The 22,165-nt window shown below is 33.1% G+C and overlaps 5 protein-coding genes across 8 annotated transcripts; 2 read left to right on the top strand and 3 right to left on the bottom strand.

The window, feature by feature from the left end:
• The first annotated feature begins 964 nt into the window (after positions 1 to 964).
• LOC18037389 lies at positions 965 to 2,233 on the top strand. 2 transcript variants are annotated; one of them, XM_006425455.2, is made up of 3 exons: positions 965 to 1,166; positions 1,599 to 1,862; positions 1,973 to 2,233. In XM_006425455.2, exons 1-3 carry the CDS (start codon positions 1,089 to 1,091, stop codon positions 2,171 to 2,173), a joined length of 543 nt encoding a protein of 180 aa, XP_006425518.1. In that variant the 5' UTR covers positions 965 to 1,088; the 3' UTR covers positions 2,174 to 2,233. The 2 variants fall into 2 exon arrangements, with proteins under 2 accessions (XP_006425518.1, XP_024036616.1); XM_024180848.1 differs by having other exon boundaries at positions 1,596 to 1,862.
• A 2,491-nt stretch (positions 2,234 to 4,724) lies between these two features.
• LOC18037388 lies at positions 4,725 to 6,359 on the top strand. Of its 3 annotated transcripts, none has more exons than XM_024180730.1 (4): positions 4,725 to 4,854; positions 4,971 to 5,049; positions 5,309 to 5,572; positions 5,721 to 6,359. In XM_024180730.1, the coding sequence occupies exons 2-4, from the start codon at positions 4,987 to 4,989 to the stop codon at positions 6,090 to 6,092; spliced, it is 699 nt and encodes a 232-aa protein (XP_024036498.1). In that variant the 5' UTR covers positions 4,725 to 4,854; positions 4,971 to 4,986; the 3' UTR covers positions 6,093 to 6,359. The 3 variants fall into 3 exon arrangements, with proteins under 3 accessions (XP_024036498.1, XP_024036499.1, XP_006425517.2); XM_024180731.1 differs by having other exon boundaries at positions 4,966 to 5,049; positions 5,309 to 5,524; XM_006425454.2 differs by having other exon boundaries at positions 4,966 to 5,049.
• Positions 6,360 to 6,741: 382 nt separating this feature from the next.
• Positions 6,742 to 8,713, bottom strand: LOC18035733 (peptidyl-prolyl cis-trans isomerase Pin1). Its single transcript, XM_006425453.2, has 2 exons — positions 8,195 to 8,713; positions 6,742 to 7,113 (listed from the first exon to the last, which is right to left on the bottom strand). The coding sequence occupies exons 1-2, from the start codon at positions 8,427 to 8,429 to the stop codon at positions 6,989 to 6,991; spliced, it is 360 nt and encodes a 119-aa protein (XP_006425516.1). The 5' UTR covers positions 8,430 to 8,713; the 3' UTR covers positions 6,742 to 6,988.
• Positions 8,714 to 9,516: 803 nt separating this feature from the next.
• LOC18037445 (peptide methionine sulfoxide reductase A5) lies at positions 9,517 to 12,498 on the bottom strand. The gene is made up of 4 exons (XM_006425452.2): positions 12,106 to 12,498; positions 10,784 to 10,896; positions 10,513 to 10,657; positions 9,517 to 10,039 (listed from the first exon to the last, which is right to left on the bottom strand). The coding sequence occupies exons 1-4, from the start codon at positions 12,385 to 12,387 to the stop codon at positions 9,842 to 9,844; spliced, it is 738 nt and encodes a 245-aa protein (XP_006425515.1). The 5' UTR covers positions 12,388 to 12,498; the 3' UTR covers positions 9,517 to 9,841.
• A 1,519-nt stretch (positions 12,499 to 14,017) lies between these two features.
• Positions 14,018 to 15,986, bottom strand: LOC18037444 (60S ribosomal protein L8-1). Its single transcript, XM_006425450.2, has 2 exons — positions 15,400 to 15,986; positions 14,018 to 14,584 (listed from the first exon to the last, which is right to left on the bottom strand). Exons 1-2 carry the CDS (start codon positions 15,837 to 15,839, stop codon positions 14,242 to 14,244), a joined length of 783 nt encoding a protein of 260 aa, XP_006425513.1. The 5' UTR covers positions 15,840 to 15,986; the 3' UTR covers positions 14,018 to 14,241.
• Between the last annotated feature and the right edge of the window lie 6,179 nt (positions 15,987 to 22,165).

Here is a 22,165-nt window from a genome sequence, read left to right as displayed (position 1 = left end):
TTGGACGGGCTGAGCGTAACTTACGTTGAACGTAAGTTAGGCGGACTCTTATATAAAAAAAAAAACCAAGGAATTGGACTTGTCAATAGATTATAGAATATGGAATATCATTCATAAAAGGAATAGGAATAACGAGAATAAGAATGTACGAACCCCAAAAAAAAAAATGTGGTAGTTGGTTGGATTTGGATTAGAGAATAACATGAAATAGAAAGATGAAAATTAGGGTTAATAAACAAAACTCTCCGTACTTTAAAAGTTGGTTTTGTTTTTGTAATCGTGTTATACAGACATATTTATAATTAAAATTCTAAACTTGTAATTAAAATTAGAAGATGAACAAGAATCTATTTTATATGATATATCAAGTTGGTTTGTAGTGAAAATGAGAAAACAGATATTTAAATCTTGTGCTCGAACGTAATAGACAAACAAAATTACCTTCTATTAATTTAAAATACAGCTACAGAAATAATGGCACGTGGATGGTTTTTGTACAAATTGATTACTATTATTACTATTATTATTATTTTGATAAGATAAATTGAATATTAAAATATACAAATTTATTTTTTTAATGCAAAAGTTTGTCCTCATTTTGTCAGTTCAGTCCACTGTAGTTACATTAAGATATCCTGGTAACTTTTCAGTTGAAGAGACGTATCGTAATGGATTTTAAGCAAATTTAGAAATTAGTAAATGATGGAAGAGCTTACAGGGCTGTACACGTTTCGACCTAAGCTACGTGCAAAATCAGCATCCACTTTTACTAGCTTCATCTTTACCGTTAATTGGCATCACGGAAACGCAAGACAAAAACATCGACGGTTGGTGATCAGCGATTAACGTCCACATCAAAATTTGATGACGTCAGCGAAAATAGGAGTAAAAAAAAAAAAGTTCGATGGGTTCGCTGGAGTTGGTGCCCTGGTGGTGTCTTTATTCATTGTCTTACCATTTATCATTGGAGCATCTTTTTGTATTTCATTTCTTGTGGTTCATTTTTTATGAGCGAAAAGTAACCATTCGCTTTATTGTTCCCTGAAATCCTTTTATATCTTTTCACTGAACGCTTTGAAACTTTTGACATGGAGGGAGAGATGGATGAGAGCTGGATCAACAACGACGCTGCCACTGTTGCTCCCAAAGAAAATGGAGCTTGCCAGGTATTTGTTTCTAAGTTCTGTGCTCTAATTATTAGCAGCTGGTAGTTTATTTTTTTTTGAGAGCTTGAGTTAAGATAAGTTTATGTTTTTATTGAAAGCATAAAATTTAACTAGCTAATAATTATATTGCTGGGTAGTATTTGTTTGGCTTCTTGTTATGTGTGTGTGTACATAAAGAGAGGAAGAGAGATAAATCTATGGTCATCAGAATGCAAAAATAATATGTTAGGCTTCTTCATTTACGTTTAGGGTTTTATAGTGTAGAAAAGTTTAGAAAAGATTTAAAATCAAAGGATTTTAGAGGTTTAAAATTTAAAGTGCATAAATCGTGAGGTTTATATGTTTTTGGTTCCTGCATTTTAAAATTTCAGATTGAAATATTATAATATGCAATAATCATATAAATTATATATAAAAATCGTGTTTTAGCAGAAGCAGCAGATTAACACGCCTGCAAACGAAGATTGCAAAAGTGGAACTGATCAAGCTGAAGCTAGAGCTGATACCGTGAAAGATTCTCCGGAATCTAATGATGGAAGGAATATTCGAGATTTCGATTTAAATATCCCATTACCTGGACTTGGGGGTGGAAGCGATTATTATGGTAATGTTAAGGTTAAGTTCCCTCCACCTGAGCAGGAGATAATTGATCTCAGCGGCAGCTCCCCCGAGATTTTTGAACCACCAACTTCTAAAGTTATAACACGATCTTTTTATCTCTCTTATATTCGTAGTTTGATTAGTGTTAATTATTAATGAAAAAAATTTCGTGAAATGATTAATTGCTTACTTCATTGAATTTGCAGGCATTAGTTAGCGATCAAGAATCTGGTAGTGGTTCAAATGGAGCCGTGATTAAAATGCCAACTCAGGCACTAGATAATGTAAATGTTCCGTTAATTGATTTGGCAGGAAGTATTTACTTGAGTGATGAAACTGATGAGGATTCTTCACCCAGATCAAAAAAACTGAAGATCACTGATGGATCCAAGGACCAAGATAATTAAGATTAGGGTATTACTTCACCCATTATTAATTAATTAATTAATATACAATAGCATCTAGTTTCCTTAGAGTCTCTAATCTAAAGGATAATCTGTCTCTCTATTTATATATATATATATATCTCTCTCTCTCTCTATATATATATATATCCAAGAACATTTTAAGCAATAATTAATGAAATAGTTTCCAGTTTATTACCAAAAAAATTAAAATAATTTAGTTTTCAAACATTTAACAAACAAGACAAACCAACCAGTCAGCCTTTGGCTGGGTGGTAGAATTCATTCGCCTTTTTCAAAATATGCAATTAGTAATTCTTTATCTATAATAAATAAGAAAGTTTTTAACAAATAATTTTAGATGTTATGCTTTTAATATTAAGCTGAAGCAATAATTCCGATATTCCCGTTAACATCAAAGAATCCAAGATTAGACGTTCATAAATTCTTACGGATAGAAAATTGGAATATGAAAAGCATTGGCCCTTCTCAAGATATATATTTATTTTCAAGTAACCAAATACACGACCAGTACCGGACAGCCAAAAAGATTTTGGAGGGCTGTTTTTCCAAATGCTTAAATGTTGACGTTCGACGCCCAAATTAAAAGCTCAATCAGTTTTTTTCTTTTTCTTTTTTTAAATTTCAAGCTCGGTAGAATATATTTAACAATGATAATGCGGATAGTAGATGCTAAGTTACATTCAAATTCGTACCAGTAACATCCACAATCCATTATCACAACCCTGATTTATTTATTTATTATTGTTTAAAGATCACATCCCCACATTTTAGTCGCTCACAAAAAGAAACAAAAAGAAAAATGAAAAAGTTGTTGGTGTGGGATCACTCTAATATGATAATAACTCATGGCCCATAGCAATAATTGGTAGTTTAACAACGACAACAACAATAAGGATCAAACATAGGGATTTTCCGATCAGACTGCCACCAAGGACAAAATAACAAAATGATTAATAGATAAGATGTTTAAGGGAATTATTATAATGTTTGGGATGTTTGAATAAATTTTAAAACACGAGTTTCTGCATAGCAAGAGGCTTTTTTTTTTTTTTTCATTTTTCCCCTCTTAAAGTAAGAGTAAACAATAAAATTATTTACTTTTTTTTTAATACTGATTACACGTCATAATATTATATTACATAGATATGTACAATTGCTATTAAAACAGATATTGCACTGATATTTACAATCAGATATACATAACTGAGACTTACATTATTACATTAAATATATGAAGTACATTGATAAATTAAACCTATGAAGTACATTGTTACATTAAATTTATAAATTATATGCCCAGACAAGTAACCCTCACAGACGCATGATGTATTTACTCCACTCACATTTCGCAATGGAGAAAAACTTACAAAATAAACTCCCTACAATAATGCATAATGCTTAATTGAAAAAGTTTTGAGTCCATGAACACAATCCTTCTTAATTGTGAGAGTAGAGGTTCATTGCTGGACCGAAGGCCGATTGCCCAAAATTATTTACTTCTTCGTGCATGAGAGGACGAATTCGAGACCCTGCAGTTGTAGGAACTAAATCTCTCCTTAAACAAAAAATAGTTTATTACTTAATATAAGACTAGTAATTTAGAATGTATCGCAATAAAAATAATTTCAATGGTTCTTAAAAGGTCTCCAATTGTAAAATATAAAGTAATATTGTGATTGAAATTTTAAAAAACGTACGTTTTCAAATGAAATCCATCAGCACTGAAGATTTTCTCAACTCCAATATCAGACCTTGTTAATAGATAATAGTTTTGAATTAAATTTTAATGGTATTGGAAATTAAAATTACAAGGTGAGAAATTGACCAGCGACGCCCCAACAATCTTCTAACAGATGACAAATGTTAAATTACAATAATTATAACATTATATTTTTTATATAATTTTATAATTTTATATAATTTATATGAAGAATGTATGTTATAATTATTATAACTTAGAGGCTCACCTGACAGATTCATCGCTTGCTTGTAAAAGCTTCCTCATAGAAATAAAAACTCTCCAATTGAAAAGTTACCTTCTTTATGTCAGGAAAAAACAGTATCACATTTATAGAAAATGGGAGCCTTTTGAGTTTGAAAAGACAATCAAGAGAAGGTTTGATGGGTTTTCGGCCGTTGGATTTGTTCGTACTCTGAATGACAGCCGTTAACCCCATGCGCGCGGAACGCATCGTAGGGCCTACGCATTATAAGAAAGCTAAGCTGCATACCACACGATTCCAATTGTGTGTACGAGTGTCCATTACAGTCACACTCATCACTGAAATCAGGCTCATAATCCCTAACCAAAACATGATTAGTCATAGAAATGCTTACGCACACGTGTAACACGTTTCGATCTATGAGTTATGCCAAGTCATCACTCGCTTCCGATTGCTTCATCGCAGCCGTTGATTCATTTATCATTGCATAATTAGTCAGCATGGCTAGTGGGTGATCAACGTCAACATCACAGTATTAGCACATTGATCGAATAAAGAGAGGAGAGAGAAAAAGGTTTCTTGCTGGCTAGCTCTCGCCCTCTTGGGATTGCCAGTACCTTTTTTTACTCAAAGCCACAAAGCTGTGTTCTTGGCATCTTCATTAACACTTGTCTTTCTGTTCTTTTCTTCTGAGGAATCAAGTTTTCTGCTCTTGAGGTTCGTTTTTTCTCTCTGCTATATAGTTAACTTATAAAGTTGCTTTGTTAGCTTTGGAATTTGCTCTGTATATCTTGAACTAGAATCTTAAAACGTTTTGTTTCATTGCAGAGTAGCCAGAGCTAGCCAAAGATGGATCAGATCGACTTGAACGCCCCTGATAATTATTTTGAAAATGCTAACGGGTTTCTCCAGGTACACGATCTTGGCAACCAACTGCAATGTTTATGCGGAGTTTGTGTTTTTTTTTTTTTTTTGGGTGGCTTTTTGGTGTTTAATATTATGTACGGACAAAAACATTATTATTATAAACGCAAAAGTTGTAAAGGAACTGTTTAACTCTGTGGCGTGGTCCATAGCATGAGCCATGTAACTTTCGTGCTTTTGTCAAAGTTTGCTTTTTTTTTTAAGCCGTAATTGCAACATTGCATGAAATATATGTTTTCGGAAGCAGATGGAGTGGATGTATGGCCCTGGCTCCCGACAAAGCCCCGTAATGATCAGTGATTCGCCAAATCTTCATCTTTCTGCTTCGAGGGTTCTGCTCGAGTTGGATTTGAAGGAGCTTGATTTGAATGTGCCTCTGCCTGGAATCTATGAGTTCTTTTTCGGTGTTAGTAATAACATTCTTGGAACAGTCTCTGATGCCGAGTCTGATGGAGCCGTGGAGGTGATCAACATTGATTCTTCATCCGAAACAAGCAACAGTCTCCCTCCTGTAAATTTTAAATTTCTTTCAGTTTCTAAGGAGTTAAATGGTTTCAATATTTATATATTGAAAATGGTTCTATAATTACTGATCATGAGTCTCCTCTCTTACATTAATTAATTAATTCGAAAGATATCACGTTTTTCCTTTCGTTCAGAGTCCGGTCCCGGAGGCATATAATTATCAAATGCAGAAGTGGGAAGCAACACAGATGATAAGGAGATTCGGCCACCAATCAATTCCACCATATCATCCAGGCCACTTTTATGCATATAATCCGAATGCAGATCCAAACTTGTACTCGCCGTATTACCAATTGCTACGAACTCATGCTCCACCTTCATATCCCACGGCATATACAAATTGTTACAGGAATCCGATGCAATATCAAGTGCCACAAGCATATCATGCTTCTGCTTCTGCTTCTACTTCTACATCAGCGCAGACACAGTTCCCTCCTACGCCAAACTCCTTTGATTATGATGTTCAATATGCTAGGAGACTCGTCAGGATGTTCGGACGACCTTAGGGGTCACCAGAGATAATTATTGGTAGCAAGAAATGCCATATGTAAATACAGTATAGACTTAAAAAGCTGTTTGAACTGTAACTTGGTATGGTTCTTCCTTTTGTAAACGGTAAGCTATGTGAGGTGAATGTCTTATCTACAAGTAAGCTTTGCTCAATGAAATTCAGACCTATCAGAAAATCCTAAAGCCAGAAGCCTGATCAAACTTGAGAAGACGACTAATTCTTGTGTTCAATGTTTCTAAACGACATTCATTCATCAAATGATAAGGTCAAATAATAATTTAATAACTTATAAAACCTCATGGAAAAGACTTTGAGACGTATTATTTTCTGTCACAATAATTTTGTAAACAACTTATGAGTCATGACCCAAAACATTCTGAGGAAAAAAAAATGAAAAACTCAAATGAAATTGAGCAACATACAAAGTGTACATCCTAACAACATCGGGCCAATTCTTGGGTTGGACAATTAAGCCCTCCCATGTGCCTCATTCAACCTCGTCCTCCAAGATTTCAGTCTTTCAGAGGTAAAAAAAGGTTTTTCATCACTGAATAGTATTTTTTTTTTAATTAGCCAGCTGTTAAAAAACTAATAATCAAACACCACATAATGAGTATTACTCAGAAATGGCTAGACAGTACAAGAGCAAAAGAAACCAAACGAGGTGAATTTTTTGGAGTCATTCAAGCAAATCCCAAACCACAATCAGCCATGTATAAACTACATGCTTTAAGAAAACAACTCCAACGAGCCAAATATAGCATGGCTCGCCAGCATTATCATAAGAAGACCAACATTCATCTGAAGTAAAACCAACGACAACATTCTTGAATATGTTTCCAGAATATACTGAACAAATCAGTTAATCCATTATGAGCTTATCATTAATAATCAACCAGTCCTCATGATAAGGTGAACCCCACTATCAGTATCCACAACTTCACTTATCTCACCAATTTTAAGATTATATGTTGCCTCCTCAAAAGGCTTCTGCATCTGGCCTCGACCAAAATTACCTGCAGCCAAATTTATATGGTGTTTAGTTCGGACATAACATTTTCAATGACACAATCTCACCTAACATCATTATAAAGTTACAATGTTAAGGACATATTTGAAAACATGTAATCATATATGCAATAAAGAAAACATACTGAAACTAATTAAATACAAACACATGCCCTCACAAGAAATTGAGAGGTTTTAATTGGACACATGCAAAAAATGGGATGAAAAAGTCAGCATATCATCAACATTGGTAGAAATAATTCCGCCTAAATTTTCAAAACGAGAAAGAATTGAGAGGTGAGTACATCATCAGCACTTAAAGATCAAATAAGAAAATGAACAACATTTGCCCTTCTCAGAAAGGAGAGTTCATTATCGGCAGTTAGAGATCAAATAAGAAAACGGAAATCATTGACCCTTTTCAAGACCTTTATATTTTTCAAGTAACAGTACACAGTAGCAAAAACATTAGGCAAGCTGTCTTCACAAATGGGTTAAGATTAAGAAAGATCAATTCAATACATTAATAAAATTCCCACAGAGGACGTGTAACAACCCGGACAAGTGCCATGCTAAATTACACTAAAAAAATAATTCTATGCATCACTAACCGTACAGATGATTAGTTCTCTCCTGAAATGTCCACATTTGCTTAAAATATAGACCAACAACTCGATATGAAGAATTGCTAAAAAATTGGAATTCACAATTTTGTCTTCAAATCTTCCGCCAAAGAATTCAGTCACAATCTGGACAATAGGAAAATGCATACATTTGCACCAGATAATAATTCTTATAAGCATCATGACAGCCACAGTTTAGAAGCTCAATCTGGAATATTCATATTTTCATAGCGCAGAAAGCAGCAAGTTAACATAATGGTAACCGTAATACTAGAACCACAAAATTGGAGCTATTATTGCAACTAAAGTGAAGTTTCTTTTCTATAATTAGCAATAATTTTAATTGAAGTAACATCAACACACTAATTTCACATCCCTGATATGCTTTAAAAAAAAAGAGAGAGAAGCATTCAAATTTCAATACTGGAGAAAACAACAATTTTTAGAAAAAGAATTAGGAACTAACCGAGATCACCGCCGCGTTTGGCGGAGCTGCAATCGGAGAGGCGAGAGGCGACTTCATCGAACTTGGCCTTGCCGGAAACGATGTCGTCTCGGATGGCTTGGAGTTGAGAGACGGCGCTCTCTCTAGTGGTGTTGCTGATGACTCTACCTTCCGGATCCTTCCACGAAGCCTTCCTTCGAGAACCTTGATGCTTGATCAAGATGTGAGATGCCCTCACCTGATTGGCCGACGACATTTTTGGTTTCTTCTTGTGACTACTCTTATCTCTTTCCTTGTCGTTTGTTGTTGGCCTTCGATCTGCGGATGAGATCGAACTATTCTTTCTCTTTCGATCTGACTCTATTTTCGCTGCTGCCGCTTTTCGCTATGAGGATTTCACTTGCAGCGGGGCTTGTGTGCTTTATATATACTGGATCAGTTGTTTTTCGAGTTTAACTGTTTCATAACCTAAAGAGTAAAGAACAGAGGTTAGGTTTGCATTTTCTAGATAATTAGTCATGCGACATTTTATTTGCCATTGGATTTTAATTGGTTTTGCTATTCCACAGATTTTTATTAAATAAACGACTTGGCGTTCGAATCTTTTGATTTTTCATTTCTCTTTTATAGACAAATTAATATATTTATTTTACTCATAATTTTTCCTGTAATACAATCTTATTATTTGAAAATCTGATTTACTAGTTTTAATTAGTCATGTATAGGGAAAATTTTTTAATTTGGAATTAAATTTTAAGATGTATTTACAAAATCATAAATTAAATTTTAGAATATTGTAAACTGATTTATAATACCCTATAAAATTTATCACCTAGATAAGTATTCATATATATATATATATTATTTTTCTGACCATTTTAAAGTTAAGAACAAATTTAAAAACAAAAATAATAATTTAATATACACTGCATTACATACAGGGTAAATATAAAATATCTGTGTTCACTTTTTTTTCAAGTCCATTGATATTACAAATTTTATGAGTGTTCTATTTTTATTTTTATTTTTATAATATCTAATATATTTTTTAAAAAAATATTATGTTATAAAGAATGGACAATGGAGTGGCCCACCGTGAAGTCGTGAACTAGAATATATTCTACTCTCTCACAAAAACATGGAGAGACTTTCCTTTGTGTTGAGGACAAGCCAACCAGTAAACCAACAGAGCGGTTTGAGTTTATGAGTGTTTTTTGAAGCAAGCATAGTTCGTGAACTTGCTAAACCCTCATGAGATACATTATAACTACAATGACATTATGAATAATGAAAAATTGAAAATTCATTAAAACAGCTGTAATATTCATCCTTGAATGCCATGGTGAAAGTAAAATTCTTTCATTGCCAATATTGCTTTGTCTCCAATTTCCTGATATTCAATCGATCATCGCCATCCGGAAGATACCTCAGTTTAAAGGAAGACATCAGATTAAAGTACAATGTACATCATTCTAACAGAAGCAACAACATATTATTTGATACAACTACAAGGCAGAAATGAATTTAACCAATGAAATGTGGATGAACAAGACAATCAATCAACCGGCTCAATTGCTCACAACTTGAACAACCAAGTAAAGGAGTGGATCAATTGTTGATCATATCAACATTGAAGCACGTTGATCCAAAGTTACCTATAGTTCGTACCTATTCATCTCTCAAAATAGGCCAACCTTTTCGAATAATGTCTTTGATCTTAGCATCAATCTGTTTTTGAATCCTAGGAGGGCAAAGCTCTGCTGCATAACTGTTTAGTTTTGCTGCCAGATTTGACTTCTCGAGCTCCTCTTGAGGTAAGTTTCCCATAAGGTGAATAAGGAAAGGATTTCGTTTCAACTCAAACTTCTGCAGACTCAAAACATGGAAGCTGATTAGTTTATTGGGAAGGTTTCTCAGATACTTTACCCTCGAACCTAACAACCAAATTCAAATTCAAACTAAGGGATTGAAAAAAAAAAAAGGAAAACAAAAAAGCAGGCTACAATGACCTGTCAGATTATTCAAATTCAAACTAAGGAATCGGGAAAAAAAAGAGTGAAAAGCGTTATTTTCTTTACAAAAATACATGGTTATCAGCAAAGACACATAATCTAAAATTGTACAACAGTAGAGAAAATACATCCGTCTAATGGCATCAGTGATTTCCATTCAAAAAAAATATTTTACGCAATCTGACATAACCATGACTGATAGAACTCATTATTTATGAAGACCATAAGAAATTTGCTGGAATCCTGCTAATCACAACAGCTTACTCTATGCTTCCACAATTGTTGAACAGAGTATGAGAGAGAAAGAGAGAGCAAAAATTACAAAACCTGATGTTCAGGTTCTGCAGGATAAAAAGCTACGAGTTGTTGAATTTGAGTAGTCACTATGCTGCTCTTCGATTTCATCTGCTCCCTTTCTTTACTATGAGCGGCCAATCTGGATTCTTCTGTTCCATTAGTGAAAATAATGGACCTGTCAAAACGCAACAGTTCACAGATGATATAAAAGGCTTAGACATGACATAAGAGAGAGCTACCATTCCAAAAAGAGGGAAAAAGGAATTGACAAAGAAATGTTACAGCCTCCAAATATTTTCACCTGTATTGATTACCCACATCAGGACCTTGCCCAAATACTTGCCTACAATCATGACTGGTCCAAAAAACTTCCAAAAGTTGCCTAAAATTGATCACCCTGGGATCATATTCAACCTGCACAGCATTTTCAAAACCATATCAGAAAAGTTCCATATTCAAATTCAAGTAGCATTTCTAAGAAGAAAGCTGTATGAACTAGTTAGAAGCATATGTAACTTAGTTACAGTCTTCTTGCATAAAAATGGGATAAGTATTCCCCCCACTTTAACTTCAGAAAATGTTGAAAGTGCCAGCCAATATAACTCATTGGAACATGATAGAAATATCCCTTGGAGAGCAATTAAGATCTATCGGTAGCTTTACATCCAAGCCTGATAGGCTATCAGACAAATTCACCATGCAAACAACAATAATATGGATTCTGGTGTCAAAGAGTTGATGCATATTGCATATTGCATACTTCCATATATCTTTTTAAAGTTTAATATAAAGTGTTACACCGATTAGATATAACCCCTCTCTAGAACCAATCACAGAGAGGGTAAGCATATATCACGTCCATCAGCTGCATAGATCAGAACTTGATCAATTTAAAAATGCAAGTCTCAGCAATCAAAAAAAAGGGAAAAAATGCAAGTCTCAGTACCCTCTTTATTCAACTCTTGTCCCACTCTGACTTCAGTAACGGTTGAACCGTAATCCAAAGGACTAAACACAATCCATCTTCCCCAGTCGAACAAGAACCCAGGCCCAGCAAGTTGATTTCATAAGAAAGAAAAGATTTCAGGAAGAACACCATGGAACTAGCTTTATCACATAGAAAAATTTATTTGATTAGTAAATTTCTTCCTCTGTGGAGTATAAACCCCTCCATTAGAGACCAATTATGTTGAAATGATATCAATGCTTAATCCTATTCTGCAAAAAATGGAATAAATAATGGATTAAAAAACCCACAAGATTTGATGCAACAAAGCCAATGGATAAGGGTTTTAAAAGAGCCCCGAGGGAAAACTACCATTAAATTGAATAGTTCAAATTCTTAAGTCCACAGCTCAGTGATCAAAGATTGAGCCCACACAACGATGAAGCAAAGGCAGCTTAGTGGAACATGATGCTATATAATCTTCACTTCATATCAATCAACATCAAATAGATGGCTAAATACAGCCAGATTTTTCGTAGAGACACATATATATACGAAGACTGTTATTGTATGATCAGGAAAAAAACGAATCATGAATAGATGCCCAAAAAAAAAAAAAACAATATTATAGATACAATAATAATAACACCAATAATAATAAGTCCAAATGAGGATACCTGTACGGACTCGGCATGATCACCAAGGTTGCGGAATTCGGGGTTGGTTTTGGATCCGCCAGCGTAGCCGACAGTGGTCCTTACCACTCCGTTTAAGCAGCCGAATACGGCTTCGGATCTCCAGAAGCTACCAAGAGCGAAAACCGCCGCTTTTAGGGGCCGGCCCAATTCGTCATTAATGGAGGTAGAGACCCGATCCGGAAACCGAATACACAATGCTGTATCCGTTAATAAAAGAAGATGGAGGACGGAGAAAAATAGATATCTCTTTGAGAGAACCATAGAGTGATAGAGATAGTCTCAAACAGCGTAAGAGAGTTTTCGGGTCGGCCGTCAGTGACAATCGGTTATTGTCGAAGGGCCGAGTGAGTGTCCCCAACACGCTGCGCTCTAAAGTCATCACCACACTTGTTTTATTATCTTTCTTTTGGGCAAAACTACTGTTACAACATAGCTGGACCCTTTCATTTGCTTTTTTATTTTTTAACGATTTATTTATTTCCTTTGTAAGTCATATATTAATCTCTATATAATATATATTTTTAATTTCTGAATGTAAACAGTATCTTATTTAGTTTTATTTAATATTTATACCTTTTTAAATTTTAAAAAAAAATAAATTTTAAAGTTTAAGAGATAAATAGATTGTGTAAAATATTTTAAAAAATATATAATATTTACTTCGTATCTAGACATTTTTTATTTAGATAAAAATCACAAAAAATTACTTTTTTATTCATATGTAAATGTCTTAAAATCCTATATAAATTACAAAAAAAAAAATCAGACTTCAAAAGTTTAACAAACAATCTCTTAAGATTGGTTTAGCTTATTGAATAGAATTTTTTGAATTTTAATAGTTTATTAATTTTCTTTAAACACAAATTAAGGCTCTGATTACTTTTTGAAATAAAATTGTAGAAATAGAGTTTTTGAAAAAAAAAATTATTAAAGATTTTATTTTTCAATTAAAAAACTTTTTTCAACTATTAGATTACTTAGTTCTATAATTCTAAAAGTGCTTTTCCAAAAGAAAATTACCAAAAAGATGAGTAAAATAATTTAGTTCATTGCTTATACGTTACCTCACCAAATTTTTTAATTTAAACAGTTATTCAATTTGATAAATTACATGAAACTATAGCAAAAGTCTCTGAGAAACTAATAGGCCCATTCCAAACTAACAAACCTTCCTCATAAATGATAAATCCACCCATTCCGTCCACAGAAGCATAAGCAACAACTCCATATCAGCTTTTGTGTAAAACAAGCAAGGTGTGAGTCGTAAAATCAAATAACACAATGACCACCCATTAGTTTACCTCAATAATTCAAGAAACAGTAAAAAACGCTGGATTTGGGCAGTAAACACAACAGGCAGAACGATAAAGCTTGCATAAAAAAAGGGGGTAAAAAATTAATGGGTGTGGTCCAACTTTTTATTTTTGAGGGTGTTTATAAATGCACGGTATTATGGAATCAGAAAAATTATGTTAGGGTAATTCTGACATTACGTACAAGATTAAAAAAAAAACTTTTAAGAGCTCAAAAAACTCCACTTCTTTTTTAACCAAACATTTAAAAAAACTTTGATTAGTGGTAATTTTGGATTAAAAAAATGTAGTAACGACCTGGGCTTATCGTTTTTACTGATCCTTTATTAAACTTTTAGGTTGTTTTGGATCAATTGAAACTACTGGCAAAAGGTTATCTTACATTGCGGCGAATCCAAATTTATAATTCAAAATTCGACGCAGTAAGACCATTTTGCCTGCTTGCACTTCTATACCGCAATTCCACGCTGCCCGGTGCTGCCTATGATTTGACAGAAGGGATTGAATGGCTATATTGCCAGTCAACTTGAACATTGAGGAAGGTTAACCTTTCAATTCAGATAAAAATAACCTTTCCATATACTTAATTCGATGAAGGCATCCATTAATATATCCAAAAATATCAAAATCAACTAAAGTTTAGGATAAGAGCAAATTAAGCTAAACTTTAAGCCAACATAATTTAACATCAGGATCATCCCAGAGATCCAAATCTCAACAAATTTTTCCAAGGTAATGATGCAGCAGGAAAAGTAAAATGACAGATCGCGATAGAGAGACGATTTGTGGTAACACAAAGGATTTAAGCCTTGTCGGCCTTGGCTGCAGTGGCAGCAGCTTGTCCTCTGAGCCGACCAGTCCTCCTGGCTGCAATAAGACCAACCTTCTGGCCAGGGGGAGCATCACGCCTAACAGTGCTAGCATGACCAATGTGCTGGTGGTTACCTCCTCCATGAGGATGCTCCACTGGGTTCATGGCCACACCACGCACCTTAGGCCAGCAGTTTCGCTTCACTCTGAATTTGTGGTATGCATTACCAGCTTTGAGAAGGGGCTTCTCAGTCCTCCCTCCGCCGGCAACCTGCCCAATCATAGCTCTGCAGCCACTTGGAATAATCTTTTTGGCACCAGATGGAAGCTTGACCCTGTATGGATATGATACCAAAAGTTACGTATTCTAACTTTGGGGAAATGGGAATACTGACTGTTTCAGTTTCAGAAGCAACCAACAGAAGAAACAAACAATATAAACATTTTAAGACATCACAGAGAAAGATTATTGAAAGAATAAAGTCCCAAATTCCACTGAAATTTGTTTTTGCAACCACACAATCAACTCAATATTAAATTTAAGAGACATTGCAACATTCTACAATAGTGGTCGCCTTATCTCCTAAATTTGGAAAGGAAACCAGTCCTTCCACCTTACAAAAATTAACAACACACATTAAACCCCACCCAAGTCCAAAAGCCCTTCAAAATCTTTCTATACTATTCTATTAGCTTCATTAAGAAACCAAACAGCAAGTAAAAATTTATCAATGACAGAGAAACCAAGGGATAATCAATGCACGATAGAATTGCTTACATAAACATGGCTTCACATCCTAGGTGTATACAACTTAAAAGAAACAAAGAGCTCCACAAATTCAATTTGCACTACATCTTGGTGCTTGCACAATCCTAAATACGAAAGGACATAACTCTAAAAGAACATCATTAAATTTGTTCAAAACACTTCCATGTCTACAAACCACCCTAATTAAACAAGCAAATGAAATTAAAAACTAAAACATTTAATATAACAGCTAAATAGACCTCGCAATATACATACTAATAGTAAGCATCTCAACAACAACCAGCAGCTTAACATCTAACATATTTGAAATCACATCACATATCTAAATATAAAAAAGTAACTAGCAAACCCAAAAAAAAAAAAAAAGTTAAAAAAAAGGACCTGGTGGTGTCATTATCGGGGTTATGACTGATGATAACGGCATAATCACCAGAAGCTCTAGCGAGAACACCGCGATCACCAACATGATGCTCAACGTTGCAAACGACAGCTCCTTCAGGGATAGATCTAACGGGCAACACATTACCAACCATCAGAGTGGCTTTCTTGCCGCAGTACACGAACTGACCCGTGTACATACCCTCAGCGGCAATGAAAAGCTCCTTTTGTTTCATGTAGCGAAAAGGGTGACGAAAGGTAACTCGGGCCAGCGGGGCACCACGACCCGGATCGTGAATAATCTCTGCGACGACACCCTTGAGGTAACCATTACGCTCACCGAAGTCGAGGCTGCGGAACTGGGCCGGACCCTTACGGTGGTGGGTGTGGGACTTGAAGACCGAACCTGCACCCTTACGCTGTGCGCGAATCACACGACCCATTTCTTTAGAGGGCGAAAGAGACTGAGCTTGTGCGGCGGGCTGATGAATATATATATATGTGTGTGTGTTTTTGGGAAGATGCAATTAGGGTTTGTTCTTGTACGGCTTTTATAGTAGGGTTTTGTTTTACGACGACGTTCTTAATCGCTCGGTCGCTTCTAAGAACTTGCAATTAGGGTTAGGGTTGTTCCAGCCTGCTGCCTTAATGGGCTTCGAGCTGTGTGATGTGAATGTTACGAATGCGAGTGGATCTTTTAACACCCCTCAAACATCCTTAGAACACCCCTTTTAAATTTTATTCCCTAAAATACCCCAATTTGATTTACAGAAGATTAAGCTAAAAATTAAAATTAATCATTTTGTCATTAATTTTCACCCTAAAAAGTTTATTTTAAGTTTTTATTTATAAAATATTTATAAATCTTAAAATCTTAACTTATTTTCTTCTTCTTACGCAATCTCTATCTATATAATTGTAAATTCTTAGAAGCTTCTAAAAAGAATATTTTCAATTAAAATTTAAAATATAAATATAAATTATGAAATGAGACAGGTGTGAAAGAAATTGTTAAGAAATAATTTATTTAAGTGTTTAATTGAATTCTCATTCAAAATAAAGGAAATTAACTTATCATTAATTATTTAGGCAATTTCTATTAAAAAAAAACTTTTATACGGAAATAAGAGGGGGGGCGGGGGGTTCAAAAAGCCTACTCTGTGAATGAACGATATGGGCTTAGTATTTCCCCACGGGCCCGTGCCTGGGCTTTCTTACTCTACTTGTACATCTTCTTCACACATAAATTTTGTTTAAATGTGTATTAGTTTCACTTGAATCTTCCAACCTCTCAAAGATAAATGGTGATTTGAAATCAAATAATTATTCGTCTTTCTACTGATTGCAAGTTTATGTAATATTTTGTGTGATGTTGTTAGTGCATAGTCTAACAATGCACTTATGGTGCATTTACTTTTTCGAAATTAGAATGGGCAGAAAGCGGAATAAGCAGTGAAATTCATAATAAATTATTTATTTGAACTGAGAGATTTAGAATTGAAATGATATATATTCTCATTAATATGTTTACTTTATCTTATAATTTAGAATGAATTGTTAAAGTTATTAAAATGCCCTTAGTTATTTGTTCACTAGCAAAATAAAGAGTAAATATTTTTACTATAAATATTATTAATATTACTATTATTATTATTATTATTATTATTATTATTATTATTATTATTATTATTATTTACTACTACTACTACTACTACTAATAATAATAATAATAGTTTTTTATTATTACTAGTATTATAATTATTAGAATTAGAATTAGACTAATTATTTAATATTTAAATGTGGTGAAAAAAAGAATTATTTTATTTTATTTAAGAGTAAAAATATCAATTCATTCCCCACTTTTATTCCCACCTCCTATGTGGGAATGAGATTTATATTTATCATTCTCAAATTTACGAGCTCCACCAAAAATGCATTCCCATTCCTTTATATTAATGAGGAATGAGAATCATTCTCATTTCCTAATCCAAAAAGTAAACAAACCATTACTTCATGCTAGTTAATAGATTGAATTTGAAGTAGAGTCTTAGTAAAGAGATTTAGAGATATATTAGCAGCCACCTTTTCAATTAAAATTTGTATTCCAATATAGAGCCTAAAGCTCACCAAGCTCATTTTTTTTCCTTTCTTTTTTCACTCCCCCAATAATTGGAAGACTTTAGTCTTTCACCTGAGTAAGGAGATGAGATACTAACCAACTAAAAAAGAGAGGTGATTGTTGTAATTGAACTATCAGTTTATTTAATTTTTTTTTTCATATATATGTTCACCAACTAGTCAAAATATCAAATTCTCACAAATTGTTTATTATTGAGACTAGTCTAATGTTATTGTTGCCATTTCTTTAAAATTGCGTCGTTATAAGTTCAATTTTTTCTTCTTCTTGATTTGGCATGTTTGTTTGTCTATAACATGTTTTAGTTGTGAATATTAACATGATCCTGATAAATCAATGTGGGAAGCATTACATTGATTTTGCGCTCATTCCTTGTCGCGGAAAGAATGGCTGAATGGGGACTACCATTAATCCATTATGCCCCCATATATGTAAGTAAATTTATTAATGGAAGAGAATCCATATACAGTACTAAAACTATTGCTAATTTGAGAACGACAGTTTGTTTCAGGAGACAATTTGCATCTTCAGATAATTTGGACAAATTGTGAAGATACAATAGTGGGAGTTAATGTAAACTGACTGCCGTCCATGAATGTATGGTAAAGTCTTCTTAATCTGTAAGGCACCCAAATGGGGAAACATGGATAATATATAGCACTGGAGATAACGAAATAGGCATAATTGTATTAATGAATCCAACGATTTGGCCGACCAATCCACGTAATACTTATCAAGCCTATGATAAAGCCTCCATTGTTCGTCAAAAGAATCTTAAATTCGTCAGCAACACCTCAATTTGGGATCATCAAAGAGCACTAGAAAAGCACCGGAGGGCCACAAGGCCAATGTTAATGAATGTAGGTTCACCACCGAGTCTACTAACAAAGTTTCGCAGTGCATTCAGAATTCCTTTAAAAATGGCCATTTACGAAGCAAGTTTTTTAAAGGTAGCATGCAAATAGAATAAAGGGAAGAAAAAAAAAACCAGCAATACTAATAAAATTCAACGGGAATTCTTTCAAATTTAGGAACACCCTGCAATTCTGCTTTTGAGGACAACAAGACACAGACAATCATGATATTTTCTCGGCTCATACGTGTTTTCCATGACATAAAAAGGATACAGATCTGATATTTTCTTGATGTCGTGAACTGTTCCAAGAAATTGAAAGGCGCAACCAAGGCCGAAGCTATTCATGGGTAAAGATGGGATATAACCCAGTCAAAATTTAACAAATTTTTTAATAAAATTATTTTAACCTACCAAAATACTTATTAAATTTATTTCTAAATAAATTTATCATCACAATTTAAAATTTTATATTTTACTTGATTGATGGAATTAAAATAACCTTTTGTCTTCTTTTTAGCCCAGTTTGAATCTTATTTTTTCCATGTCAAACTCTTTGTCCATGTTCCATTAGTTTAGAGGATACATACTTGATATGTTTATCTTCTAAAATATTTTCAACAGTATCTTCAATTTGGAAGATCGAATAAAAAATATCCTCAGTATTAATAAATCCATCTTAATAGAAAGATCATCATTGTCTTCTCTACATCTCATTGCAACACTTTTTTTTTTCTAATTTTCTCTTCTTTTTCCTAATTTCCTCTTTCTTTTTCGGGCATTTTGGGGATTTTTCTTGACGACTGAAAAATTGAAGGGACATAAAGTAATTAAAAGAAAGCATTGGGTAAAACTGTGAACAAGCAAAAGATGATATTTGTTGCCGGTGACTGTGATCAGAAAATTGGACAAGGATGGGTGGATCTAGAGGACTTGAGGTTGATGAGTGTGACGGTTGCGGTGTTTTGACTTGAATCATGACGGTCTGATCAGAAAATTAAAGTGAAGTGGCAGTTGGAGGTTTGGTTTCGGTTTTCGGTAAACTAAGCAGCAGCTGGAAGTTATGTGGACTAGAAAGAGAGAGTTGACAATGGGGAATAATTTGGTGGAGGCGAACGCTGGTGAGTTATGGCGGAGGGCAGCAAATCAAGCAGTGGTTTAGCAACTTGACTGGAAATAATTTATTGGCAAAATTCAAGAGGAGCTTTACCGGCCAAAAGCTTTTCGCCTAATCCAATCATTAAGACTTCATTCCAACAACAGTTGTTAATGAGAAAGAAACCCCAAAGAGATGAGTTTAAAAAAAAAAATCAAAGAAAATGAGCGTACAACAAATAGATTTAGGGATTTATTTGTCTATAATAGAAATTTAGGTTATAGACATTTTAGTAATAAAAAATAATTTTTAAAAATAGAGTTTCATAAGTAGTTTAGCGGGCTCAAATAGTCACGCCATAAATTTTTTTTTTTTATTTTTGTTATATAATACTAATGTTGTAATTTCACAAAAATTACCTTGCGGTATTTACAAAACTACCACTATTATAATGACAAACTGTGACAATATTTTCATTTTCCCCAACTTCTTTCTGATTCCATCCTGTTTTAGAAATATATAGTTTTTATCTCAAATAAACTAGTGATGACAATAATATTTATCACTATTTGGCTTTTAATTCCTTAAAATTGGTTTTGTCTATGATTCCCAAAGGGTACCGTACACCAGAGTTTGAGCATCGTGGAATAATTAAGACTTTATTAAAAATCAATAAACTACAACTATCTAATAGTGCCGGGTTGTTGGTATGGTACCCAGTGGCCGGTGGTTACCATAGTCTTAACTCTGAAGTTGATAATTTTTCTTATTAGATAAACTTAATTCACAAGGTATTTATCAAACCCAAAAAGTGTTATGATTTGAGGGCTTACTTTGAGTTTTTCTTTTCTTTTATTTTTTTGGCTTTAAAAAAAAATAGTGTAGCCATTCTACAAAAAGTTCTTGACTTCCGCTAAGATGTAACGTTTATTACATATCCGTCAATTTTTATTTTTTTTTTGGGTTATTGATAAAAACTTATCATTATATTTGATACTTATGTATTTATTTAATATGCGAATGCGACATACAATGTTTGAAAATTATGCTATCAAAAACATGAAATTGTGGTGGATATTACATATATATGTTACGTTGTAATTGAACCCTTAACTGCATCCTAAAAACAGTAATAAGTGTTAGAGATGGAGGCGACATTTAATTTAGATCTGGTAGACGCACCACAAAGTTTTTCAAACCTCCACTTGGGATTTCCTTGATATTGCATTCATCAATCCTACTAAAATGGCGTAGTATATATATTAGAGGAAAAGCAGCCAGAAATTCTCACAAATGTCATCAGACAAGCAGACGGTGCGTTCCAAAGAAAGGGGGTGGTATCAAAAAAATAATAATACTGCAGATTGGATATTAAGAAATTGATTAATTTAATTTTCTTTCACTTTCCTAGTTAGTTAGACACATTATTTGAGACTCATTGCTAGATTTATATATATATATATATATATATATACTAGAACTAGAGTCAAAGTATTGAGTTCAATTTTAATTCTTCAAGTACATTTTCAATTTTCATTTTAATATAAGAGCACCTTTATTAAAACTTCATCTAACACTTTAAGCTATTAGGTCAAGTAGATTCAATATTTCGTATAATTATCAAATTGAATTATATATCTTGCCTTAGAGTAGTTTGAGAAATCCGTATTCCATTTCCATTTCAGAGCTCAACTTGGAGTTCTAAAAGAATCAAAATGAAGTAAATGCTAGCTGAGGGATCTGAGGATTTACAGTCTGCAATTGATAAATGATTAATAGAAAATAAAATAAGCTCTGGTCACTCTTAGTTAAATAAAATAAAGTAATTAGTTTGGGGGTAGATCACCAGTTTCTCTCTTACTGAAATTAATATAAATCACTCAGTACTCCATATTATTTTCATAATATCCAATAGAGTGGGGTTATTTGAATCCACAAAAATTCCTCTCTAAACACATTTTTTTAAAAATAAATTCATTATTAAAAATTTAAAATTTGAAGATCTCAAAATCTTCTTTTACTAATCTCTTTCTCTATCTTACAATTATATATTCTCTCTATACTCATATTCTGTAAACCAAACATCCAATTTCATTCTCTTTTGAATTTTTTTTTCCTTTCTTAGTAGATCATGATCTCTATTTCATACTTTCTATATATAAGAAAATTTTTCTTGATATTCATTAACTTTTGTGTTTGGTAAAAATTAATTTCTTGATATTTGTTAACTTTCATGGCTAATAAAAATTTATTGATGTTGAATTTTAAATAGTGGGTTTTATTTCTCTTACTTTGTGATATCAATTTATGCTAAAAGAATATAACTGAATGAATTGATTAGAATTTGTGAAGAGTTAATTAAGTAAATTTTTAAAAATTATTTAGATAATTAAATTCTTAATTAGAAAGAGAGTGTAGAGAGAAAATTGATGGGTCCAAATAGTCCAACCTTTTCCAGTAATCTCCTGACACTATAATTTTATAGTATTGCCATTTTTTTTAAATATGATTTTATTCATATTTAATTATGTAAATTGAAATAAAAAATTTAAATACTAAAAATAAGAAATATAAGTTTCAGTGTTAATAAAAAATTAATAATAAGATTTTTGTACTTTTTATTTTTTTTAGACATTTGTCTCTTATAATAAATATATATTTAAATTTCTAAAATCAAATATTA

This window comes from Citrus clementina, unplaced genomic scaffold (assembly GCF_000493195.1).
Source record: "Citrus clementina cultivar Clemenules unplaced genomic scaffold, Citrus_clementina_v1.0 scaffold_7, whole genome shotgun sequence".
NCBI lineage: Eukaryota > Viridiplantae > Streptophyta > Magnoliopsida > Sapindales > Rutaceae > Citrus > Citrus x clementina.
The sequence above is the reverse complement of the archived record's forward strand: the minus strand, read 5'-3'. Positions and strand labels throughout refer to the sequence as shown.

Bases quoted from the DNA above. Each gene is read 5' to 3' on its own strand.
- LOC18037389 (XM_024180848.1), top strand. From the start codon at position 1,089: ATGGAGGGAGAGATGGATGAGAGCTGGATCAACAACGACGCTGCCACT. The intron at 1,167-1,595 runs GTATTTGTTTCT...ATCGTGTTTTAG, and splicing joins AAGAAAATGGAGCTTGCCAG to CAGAAGCAGCAGATTAACAC. The intron at 1,863-1,972 runs GTTATAACACGA...TTGAATTTGCAG, and splicing joins TTGAACCACCAACTTCTAAA to GCATTAGTTAGCGATCAAGA.
- LOC18035733 (XM_006425453.2), bottom strand. From the start codon at position 8,429: ATGTCGTCGGCCAATCAGGTGAGGGCATCTCACATCTTGATCAAGCAT. The intron at 7,114-8,194 runs GTTAGTTCCTAA...ATTTGGCTGCAG, and splicing joins CAAACGCGGCGGTGATCTCG to GTAATTTTGGTCGAGGCCAG.
- LOC18037388 (XM_024180730.1), top strand. From the start codon at position 4,987: ATGGATCAGATCGACTTGAACGCCCCTGATAATTATTTTGAAAATGCT. The intron at 5,050-5,308 runs GTACACGATCTT...TTTCGGAAGCAG, and splicing joins ATGCTAACGGGTTTCTCCAG to ATGGAGTGGATGTATGGCCC. The intron at 5,573-5,720 runs GTAAATTTTAAA...CCTTTCGTTCAG, and splicing joins CAAGCAACAGTCTCCCTCCT to AGTCCGGTCCCGGAGGCATA.
- LOC18037444 (XM_006425450.2), bottom strand. From the start codon at position 15,839: ATGGGTCGTGTGATTCGCGCACAGCGTAAGGGTGCAGGTTCGGTCTTC. The intron at 14,585-15,399 runs GTCCTTTTTTTT...ATATCCATACAG, and splicing joins CCCGATAATGACACCACCAG to GGTCAAGCTTCCATCTGGTG.
- LOC18037445 (XM_006425452.2), bottom strand. From the start codon at position 12,387: ATGGTTCTCTCAAAGAGATATCTATTTTTCTCCGTCCTCCATCTTCTT. The intron at 10,658-10,783 runs GTGAAAATATTT...GCGTTTTGACAG, and splicing joins GATGTGGGTAATCAATACAG to GTCCATTATTTTCACTAATG. The intron at 10,040-10,512 runs GTTTTGTAATTT...TTGAGTCTGCAG, and splicing joins CTGCAGAACCTGAACATCAG to AAGTTTGAGTTGAAACGAAA.